This window comes from Panthera onca, chromosome A3, assembly GCF_046562875.1.
Source record: "Panthera onca isolate mPanOnc1 chromosome A3, mPanOnc1 haplotype 2, whole genome shotgun sequence".
Lineage (NCBI taxonomy): Eukaryota > Metazoa > Chordata > Mammalia > Carnivora > Felidae > Panthera > Panthera onca.
Window position 1 is genome coordinate 29,864,916 of NC_138341.1, and position 10,338 is coordinate 29,875,253.

Here is a 10,338-nt window from a genome sequence, read left to right on the forward strand (position 1 = left end):
CATAGCTATTGCCAAGATACACAAGTGATACCAGTAACCCATTAGAATAGATTTCCATAACAACAGAAATAATGATCCCAGATCATCTTTCCCGGGACTGAGCCAAGTCCATTCCCCACAGAGATGGCATATGTTAAGGGCTGGAACCCCTTTCGGGCTTTGAAAGCTAACCTTGGCTGTCATGGGTGTCATTATTCACTCTCCCATTCGGCATCACTGTGTCTTCTCTCTGCCAAGCGTTCCCATCACTCCTTCCTGTGCCAGGTTAGACACACAGCCGGTGGTTCTACTGCCCTGTATGAAACTGAAGCTGCTTCGGATGGAAAAAATGTGCCCATGTAAGAATTTGGAACGTACTAGTTGCCTTACTCCAGAAAAGACTCATCCAATTCAGAAGTGTGCCGTCTTAAACATCTTAAACCTCAATGAAAGAAAAATCAAAAGCTGAAATCTGGCAAATGGTGGTTTTCCTAAAGGTTTTCCTCAGCCTAATGCAAAAGAAATGTCTTCTCCCTTCGTCAAGGAAAAAAAAAATTCCTATAGATCTTGTTTTACAATTGGAATAAACTAAAGAATGCTTCCAAAAGGCAAATTTAACACGATTCAGTTACGGGAAGGATCGAGCACAGGTGGCAATGCTAAACAAGATAACTCAGGTTAAAAAAGATGTAATGATATGCTATCTAATGGAATGAGATGGTTGCTTCTTATACAGTTCCGCGTTGCCCACTTGTTCTTAAGGAACTTAATGTGTGCCACTCCTTCCTGAGAAACAGAGTTCTAATTTCTAATTTCAGTTCTATTCATCAGACAGATAGATGACAGATGGATGATCGCTTGTCCACTTTAATCTGATGAGGTTTCCAGATAAGGTTTTTATAATTAAGATTAGTTATTAGTACTAAACTCCAAGTGGTTACTAATCAACTACCCTCAGCCATACCATTATTCTGGAATTAAAAACAACAACCAAAAGGCAGAAAAAGGGAGTGACTTCCTAAAGTGCAATCTAAGAACTATACAAGACATACATTTTATTCAATGAAACTAAATTAGAGTGTCCCATTCATCCTGCAATGTACTTCCATTTGAAACTATGAAAGGCTCTCTTCTATGCTATATTTTATTATGTCAAACAAAAAATTACTCATTAATTGGCTATCATGGATTTAGCACTATGTTAAATAATATAAAAATAGCTACGTTTTAAAAAAGAACTTTCCATCGTGGCCTCTGACCTTATGGTCTCATTGACGAGATCATACATTCATTCACTCAACATAACTTGTCCTAGTACTCACTATGTGCCAGGCACAGTGATAGTACTAAAAACACAATTACAAAGACACCTGCCAGCAAGTCACAATCTAATGACAGACCCTGAAACATATGATTAATACGAGAACAAAGTAATGGTTAGAAACATGAACAATGTGCTGTCAGGATTAGTACCCAGGAGACAACGGGGCTAACCTCTGTGGGACAGATAAGTCCTTGAAGATTTTCACAACCCCACCAGTGTAACCGATTCCCACAGAGAGAGGTGCATTTTCCTCCCGCACAGGGATTTAGGCCATGGCTAAATGACCATCTGTCAGAGACGCTGTAGATGGGGATTCCCCCCAAGTGAGAGGGTGGATTAAGTGTCCTTTAAAGTCGCTTCCAACTCTAAAATTGTATAATTCCATGAGATCAGCAAAGGCTAAAACAGTAATAGGAAGCTTCAGAGAGGAAGGGAAACTTGAACTAAGCCCAAAATGATAGCTAGGGTCTAAATAAACAGAAGATAGAGCATAAGGTATGCTGTTTTATTCCTTTTCACTAAACATATGCCAGGTTGGTCAACAAAATAGCTTTGTGGGATTAATAACTGGAACATACAGTAAGATTTCTGTATCTACTAGAATACTAGGAAATAGAAGCAAAATTCTGTATTTTACTAGAAAATAATAGCAGCAGGCTTTCCTGAATCATATATTTAAGAAAACTGTTTTCATAAAACATTAGCAATACTATTTAAAATACTGACAGCCCCCCCACTGCATTATACTCTCAATTACACAACTATACTTAATGAAATACAGAGCGTGCCAAAAAATCTGGCATGAGTTTACACTGTTACATGATAAGGAACTTCAAACAGTCAGGCCCCGAAACTTACATAATTTGGCTACATTTCTCATCACCTTTAGATAAACCAACAATGTGATTTTTCCACTTAAAACAATTATCTTCCTGGGGCGCCTGGGTGGCTCAGTCAGTTGAATATCTGATTCTTGATTTCAACTTAGGTCATGATCTCACAGTTCCTGAAACAGAGCCCCGCAACAGGCTCCACGCCGAGCATGGAGCCTGCTTGAGATTCTCTGTCTCCCTCTGCCACTCTCTCCTGCTTGCACTCTCTCTCTCTCTCAAAATAAATGAACTTGAAAAGAGAAGAGAAGAGGAAAGGAAAGGAAAGGAAAGGAAAGGAAAGGAAAGGAAAGGAAAGGAAAGGAAAGGAAAGGAAAGGAAAAGAGAAAATAAAATCTCTGCATTAAAAAAAAAATTAGGGGCACATGGGTGGCTCAGTCAGTTAAGCTTCCAACTTCGGCTCAGGTCATGATCTTGTGGTTGGTGAATTCGAGCCCCGCGTCGGGCTCTGTGCTGACAGCTCAGAGCCTGAAGCCTGCTTCGGATTCTGTGTCTCCCTCTCTCTGCCCCTCCCCACTTGCGTGTTCTCTCTCTCTCTCTCTCAAAAATAAATAAATAAACATTAAATTATCTTCCCTTTTCTACACTCCCACCCCAGATGTCCTATCAATTGTGATCACACTTAAGACATCTTCAAGTTACAATAGCAAGGAATCCTAAGCAGCCTCAGTTAGCCAAGAACAGTAATGTCTTTTTTTTTTTTAATGTATATTTATTTTTTGAGACAAAGTGTGAGCAGGGTGCAGCAGAGAGAGAGAGACACACACACACACAGAATCTGAAGCAGGCTCCAGGCTCTGAGCCGTCAGCACAGAGCCTGACATGGGGCTCAAACCCAGGAACCGCGAGATCATGACCACAGCCGAAGTCAGACACTTAACTGACTGAGCCACCCAGGCGCCCTGAACTGTAATGTCTTTTAGGTTCCCCAATACTCACAGAAACAGAGTCTTCCAAAAACATGTCATCTCCAACAAGTCCTTAAATTCATCAGAAAGTTAACTCTATGTTGATATTCCAGTACCCTCAATGTATAACTGAGTTTTCTCAGCACACTAAAGTTATGCTAGTCAAGCTCAGGAGAAAAATGCTCATCATTGGTGTTCATACACAGGTGATGAAGATTTGGCTAAACATACAAAAGTGAGTGTGTACAGGGGAAGAACTGGAGGAAAGTGCTAGCAAGCTGACAGTAGTGGAGCCAAGATGGCAACAGTGGGCCACTCCAATTGCTAGAAACTTGGAAATAAGAGGCAACCCAATGAACATGCGTGAAACAGAAAGGCTACTTTTTAGTTCCATCCTCAGGATCAGTTAGTCAGAAACTATCAGCTCAATTCTTAACTTACCCCTTTTTCTGAGAGGTTCAGTGTAAGCAAATGCAAGGTCCTAGTATGGGATGATTTCCAGTCTACAGGCATGACATTTCCGTAATTATCGGTCAGGGCATTCCAAATCCTTAAAAAGAAGAAAACCACAATCAATGAAGGTTAACATCCTACATGTCTTTTATTAAATAAACATGCAATACTATAGTTAAAGATGCAACAAAAAATAACAAACAAAACAAAAGAAGGCCTGTTTTCCAGAAAAACAGCAAAAAGAAGGGCCTCTTAAATAACACTAAATGAAAATCAGCTAATCAGGCTGACAAGATCAAGTGATTAAAAACTCTTTCAAAGTTGACAGCTAACATTCCCACTGTTCTAGGTGCCAGGCACAGTCCTAAGCAATTTACATATATGAACTCATCTAATCCTCACAAACTATATTATGAAGAATCATAATTATCCCCATTTTGCAGATGAGGAAACTAAAACACAGGCAGCTTATGTAATGTTTACAGAGCCACACAGGTAGTACATACACTATGTTTTACATTTATTTTTCTTCAATAACTTCCTAATATACTGGTCATTTCATAGGGTGAGTCATCTTTCTCTAACCAAAATTTTTTATCCTTTTTAGAGAAAGGATTCAGTCTCAGTGTGAGGCTAGGGTTTAATATCTATTTTGTAATATAACAGGCTAAGGACTAAGATAAATGAAGGGGGAAAGAAACAGGAATTCACAATAAAATGCACAAAGGTTATATCCAATGCAATTACCCTTCCTTATTGTCAGACAGCATTTTGGGGAAGTAACAGAGTAAAATGAAAGGGTGCTTGACTAAAATTCAGAAAACATAGACTCCTGTTTCCATTCTTTCTCAAACAATGAGTCTTTGGCTATGCCCCTTAACCTCTCTAGGTATGAGCAACCCTTCTATAAAATGAGAAGCTTGGACAAGAATACCAGATATTCCTTCCAGTTCTATTACTCCAAGCATTATTTCACATGAGTCATGCTGAGGAAAGTCCCAAGCCACACCAGACAAGGACAGCAAACTCCAATTTCATGATCAAAATTCAGATTTCAGTACCAAAGTAATATCAGCATAATCAAACATGACATTGTATGAAAAATATGAATGACTTTAGAGATATAAATGAGATGAAATTTAATTGGGTAAGTTAAACATTACATATATAAGTGACTTAGTGGGTAGAGATACACAGATGTCATAAGGGAAAAAAAACTAAAATATATGGCAGATATCTAATCATGAATAAGCCATTAAACAATTGAGTGGGTTTTTTTTTCCAAATGTGTAAGCCACTAAAGAGACAAAAACAAGACCACTGGAGGCATAAAAATAAGAATGCAAGCTTAAAAATAAAGAAGGAACATACTTGATTTAATGAATTTGGGATTTGGTGCTAAACAGAAGAAGCAATGGGATGGTAACTGCCAAAAAAACATACAATCCCAAAATGATGTCTGGCTTTGGAATGCACATCAGCTTCAATGAAAACGTGAACCCAAAAAGCTCTAGGAAACTGGCTCGTTTACCCTGCACATCTCCCAAATGCATAGTTCATTCCTATTCTCCTCTCTGTTCGAATCATAACCTTCTCCAATGCCAAAGTGCTCAAATCAGAGTCAACAGTTGCAGACTGTTAAACGTGCTGAGTTTTTGACCCACACCTTCCTAGGTAAAAGCACTTCAGATACCAAATAACTGACTATATACCTAACGCTGGTTAGGAACTCAAGTAGGATCTTCTCGTAGGTAAAGACAGTCCAGAGTTTTGGGGACTGCTTGTTTGCTTCTTTTTAAATGAGACTGGAGTAAGAGGGCAAGTGGAGTGCAATACTTCACCCACTAGGAGAGACTGTGGGTGAATTTGATCTTCCAAAAAAGTGAAGGACAATTAACAGTACTCTCTCTCCGCCAAGGTCACAACAGTTGTAGTTGGAAGGACACAGGGCTGACTTAAGTGGAAGATTTCTAGAATTCTCCAGCCAAGACATGAATTGCCTTCATCCTTATCATAAAGTATTACAACCCGTCATAAACAGCCAGCAAAGTCAAAGGAGGTCAAAATCCTGTGACACCGAATCCTACATGATACCCTTTCTAAAGTAAAATCTTAGCAGGTAAGTACAATCCATATGTAGCCAAAAATAAAGGTGGGGCTCAGAGAAGTTAAACGAAGTGCCCTAAGCCAAGGCAATATCTAAGTGAAAGAATTCTCAACTCTCTCTAGTTTGAGGAGCAGGGATGGACATTTTGGATTCCATAAATGGAGAAATTTATGCAACAGAAAGGGGTCAGTGAGTGATGACCAGCCCCAGCCCCTGAAAAGAGAGAAAGAGGTTTGTTATGCATTCCCAAATCAAGCATCATGCATTACTACCAACATATCATCTACTAAAAACCATCATCAAGAGTAACAAAATTATTTTTTTTTAAGTTTTACATCAACCTAAGATTTAAGCAAAGACTAAAATAAACTACTTTCATGTTGTGTTATTTTTTTATTTTTTTTTAACGTTTATTTATTTTTGAGACAGAGAGAGACAGAGCATGAACGGAGGAGGGGCAGAGAGAGAGGGAGACACAGAATCTGAAGCAGGCTCCAGGCTCTGAGCTGTCAGCACAGAGTCCGACGCGGGGCTCGAACTCACGGACCGTGAGATCGTGACCTGATCCGAAGTCGGAGGCTTAACCGACTGAGCTACCCAGGCGCCCCTAGTGTTTTTTGTTTTTTTTTAAGTTTGTTTGTTTTGAGAGAGAGAGAGATGGAGCATGAGCCAGGGAGGGGCAGAGAGAGAGGCAGGCAGAGAATCCTAAACAGGCTCCAGGCTGTCAGTGCAAAGCCCAATGCAGGGCTCAAACTCAGTTCATGAAATCATGACCTGAGCCGAAATCAAGAGTGGGACACTTAACTGACGGAGCCACGCAGGTGCCCCTAAAATAAACTACTTTCTAGACAGTACAGGTGAAGCAAAAATAGGAAGCCTTAACTATTTGTGTATAAACCACTCATCTGTTTTGAGAAGTCACTCTTGACAAATCCAAAACCCAAAATATCGTTTTTTAAATCCAGAATATGTTCTCAGTCCTTGTGATTCAGAATATATAAATCTACACATATATAAAACTATCTTCTCTGGGAACAGACTTTCAAAAATGTCATCTTTTGCTACTAGCTACGTACATGCGTGAATAAAGTCGTCATAAACTCTTCCCTCCACACCGGGCAGGTCAATGAAATGATGTGGTCCGCAGCATAGCTGGGCCCGAACCACTGCCAAGGCAGTGTTTAAAGGCCCCCATTCCTAAATCCTTCTCAAGCTTCCTACCTTATTCACAGAGGAATCAGGCTGGAAGGCCCTTTCAGTGCCTGTGGATCCTTCTCCATCTCTCAAGAATCCTTCCCTAACCTCTAATCTCTCCACCCCATCAGGGCTCTAAAAACCCACCCCACCCATGTCCACACTGTTTATTGCACTACTTGAACCCTCAGCCTCTCCAGGGCTCCTCCCCAGCCACCTATACCATATGCTCAGCTCCCTCACCCTCACCACCCCTTTTACTGTCTTTTGGGGTGAAACCCTGGTACCTAACGACAACCCTTAGCCAAATTTTAAGTGGCTAGTTAAGGCTAGGCTAGTAGTTAAATGAAGTGCCTCCCAGGAACTCTGCCTCCCCCTTAACCAGCTCTCACAAACCCCTATGAGTTTCCTATCATGGCACTTAGACGGTTCTATCCTAATGACCTGTTAATGTACGTGTTTACCCACCAGACTAAGAGATCCCTGCCGTTAGTAACCAGTGCGTTCCTTTCGTTTCTGCCTCTGTGGTGATGTGCACTCCACCTGGGCTCTCAGATGGAGCCAATAAATTCCTGTGGCATAAATGCTGCTTTAACGCTGGTACTTTTGCACGTGCCATATCGGCGAGCCGTATTGCTAGACCTTTCTTCATCTGCCAGGCAAACTCCCACTCACCCAATCAGGATCCAGTTTTCACATTTCTTTCCCCGTGAAGACTTTCCTGCCTCTCCCACATATCCTATATAAAAAAATCTCCTATACTTCGCACTTACGTCCAGGAGAATATATCACACCCATAGAAATATTTGTCTGCAAGTCCACCCCCCGGCCTAAATTGTGCCGTATGTGCAGGGGTATGTTCAGTCACCTTGGTATCCCCAGGGCGAAGCAGCCTCTGGCACTGAGAGCTTAAATTAATGCTAGTTGAATGAATGAGTGGCTACACACGTGCCCGAAGAGGTGCTGTCTCTAACTACGGGCTCCGGGCAAGCAGGTTCCTCTCTGAACCAAACAGACCCGGGTCGGTTTCTAGGGAGCAGGAGGGCAGTAGCGGAGAGAGACTAGCGTGGAGGGCAGAGGAGCGGGGATTTAAATAGCTGAGCGCCCGGAGGCCAAAAGCCCCAGGGAGCCCAGTGGGGGAGCGGGGAGGGCGGGGACTCGCCAGTCTGTGGAGGCGGAAGGAGGGCGCGGGGAGGAGCCTGTGGCCGGAGTCCCGCCGAGGCTGCGGACCGAGGGCCGGAGGGCAGGACGAGGGCTGGACGAGAGCTGGACGAGGGCAGCTCGAGGGGCAGGGGGGGCTCCCGCCCGCTCCCGGCCGGGCCCGCACTCACTCGTCCCCCTGCAGGAGGCTGCGCTCGGTGATGGGCCGCACGGCCGCCCTCGGGGGCTCGGCGCCGGGACCCGAGGGGCGGAAACACAGGCTCAGCTTCTCCTCCAAGCTGCAAGCCAGCGCCGGGAAGCCGTCACCTCCCCCGCCCGGCCCTGCCCCGGCCTCGGGGCTCGCGTTACAGTTCTCTTGGTCCTGGAGGCTCCGGGCCGGCTCCTGGAACTCATAGAAATCCTGCCAGTCCCCGTCCGCCGCCATCGCCGCCCGGCGCAGTCGCGCGCCCCGCCCCACAGGCCTCGCCCCACAGGCCCCGCCCGAGGCCCCGCCCCACCCAGCAGGTCCCGCCCCCCCCTCGGGCCCCGCCTCCTCCGTCCCGCCACCGGGGTACCTGTCAGAGCCAACTGGCCTCGGGGTCTTCCCTTTTCCTGAGGCTTCCCCGAGGTGATCGCTGCTGTCCCCGTAGAAAGGAAACCTTTAATTAACGTTGAGTCTTCCTACAGTTTCTATCACTCAGGAATGACTTCCCTCTTAACCTTCCCCTAGTGGGAAACTAGCCTAAATGTGGTGGCTAAAATAAAGGGCTTCTTTAAACTTGCGACCTAGTGTCAGATTATGACCCAGGAGAAACCGGCTCCTTTTGTTAACTTTCCAGCCAGAAGAGCAGGCAGAGTCACTTGGAAATGCTTAAGCCCTACCAAAATTCATTCCACAAATATTTCATGTCTAACACACGCAAAGCACTTTATAGACCCTGGGGAACATACAAAGATGAATAATCAATATTATTAATATTAATAAAATTATTAATATTTGAATTAATATTTGCAAAGCACTTGGAACAGTGTTGGGGAAGGTAGTTGAAAAGACATGACCGCCACTTGACCCGTGAGTTGGACCCAGGCACTGGAAGTCTCACACCCTCCCCTGTCCTTGGAATGGGGGTTCCATTTGCCTTTCCTGCTCCCAGAAGCGCTCCAAGGACAGAGCCTTCAGATAGTACGTGGTGTTGAGAACACCTGCGGGGTATACCATGACTGAACCCAGTTAGGTCTCTTAAATTTTTGAAGATTTGGCAGGTGGGTGTGGGGATCTATTTGTCTTGCTGTCACCAAAGGCAAGCCTCCTATGTAAGTTCCTTTTGCTTATTAAAACTGTCACCTACCATCCTGGAGTGGCCTGCTGCTTTCTTTGGTCTTTCTCTGCCCTCCACCTAGGAGGCTGATTTCAGATTACACCTGGGAAGCTCCAAAGAGGGTTGCAAACCAAGGGTTGCGAACCTTATAGACATTATGCTAAGTGAAGTCACACACAAAAAGACAAATGCTGTATGATTCCTCTTGTATGAGGTACCTAAGTGGTCAAAATCATAGAGACAGAAAGTAGCATGGAGTTGCCAGGGGCTGGGGGTAGGGAAAGAAATGGGGAGTTAGTGTTTCATGGGTACAGAGTTTCCTTTGGGGATGATAAAAAATTCTGGAGATGGATGGTAGTAACAGTCACACATGGATGTACTTAATGCCACAGCACATTTAAAATTTCTTAAAATGGTAATGTTCATGTTATATACATTTAACCACGATTTCTTTTCTAAAAAGGTGTGGCTCTATTAAATTCCTTGTTAGAACTGCCCTATACAGATGTGCCTTGTTTACTTAACATCTGATCTGCTTAAAAGTGGATCCAAATCAGACATTTAAAACTAGTTCATTCACTGTATATAGTAATTATTGATAAATTGCTAACTTGTTGATTATCTCTTTTACCTTACTGTTTGATGGAAGCTATATTTTATACTATAATTATATAAATTCACTAGCAAGTAATGCAAGATTAATAAAATAGACTGTTATTTGAAGATTTAAATCTTCAAATCTTCAAATGAGAGGGCCTCATTCGGAGGAAAAGAAATTCAGTGGAGGCAGAAAATCTCTCTGGCCTATGCAGGAAAAAAGATGAGGAAAAGAGAAAAAGATGCCAACCTTCCACAACACAAAGTCCACTTCCTAATGAATTGGGAGAAAAATTAGTAAATAATAATAATAATAATAATAATAATAATAATAACACTAAGAAAGTTCTGTTGAGCACAATGACACATGATCAGAAGGTGACTCTATGGAAGACTGACAGGGTGCATTCAGGAGACCAGGTGGCCT

At 43.1% G+C, this 10,338-nt stretch overlaps 1 protein-coding gene across 2 annotated transcripts in view; it reads right to left on the reverse strand.

Moving 5' to 3' along the window:
* FEZ2 (fasciculation and elongation protein zeta 2) overlaps positions 1 to 8,478 on the reverse strand; it is a 42,938-nt gene extending 34,460 nt beyond the window's left edge. For both annotated transcript variants that reach the window (XM_060652465.3, XM_060652452.3), the window contains exons 1-2: positions 8,187 to 8,478; positions 3,543 to 3,651 (exon numbers count right to left, since the gene is read on the reverse strand). In XM_060652465.3, coding sequence (XP_060508448.2) covers positions 3,543 to 3,651; positions 8,187 to 8,440 — 363 coding nt within the window. In that variant the 5' untranslated portion in view covers positions 8,441 to 8,478. The remainder of the gene's footprint in view (positions 1 to 3,542; positions 3,652 to 8,186) is intronic.
* Between the last annotated feature and the right edge of the window lie 1,860 nt (positions 8,479 to 10,338).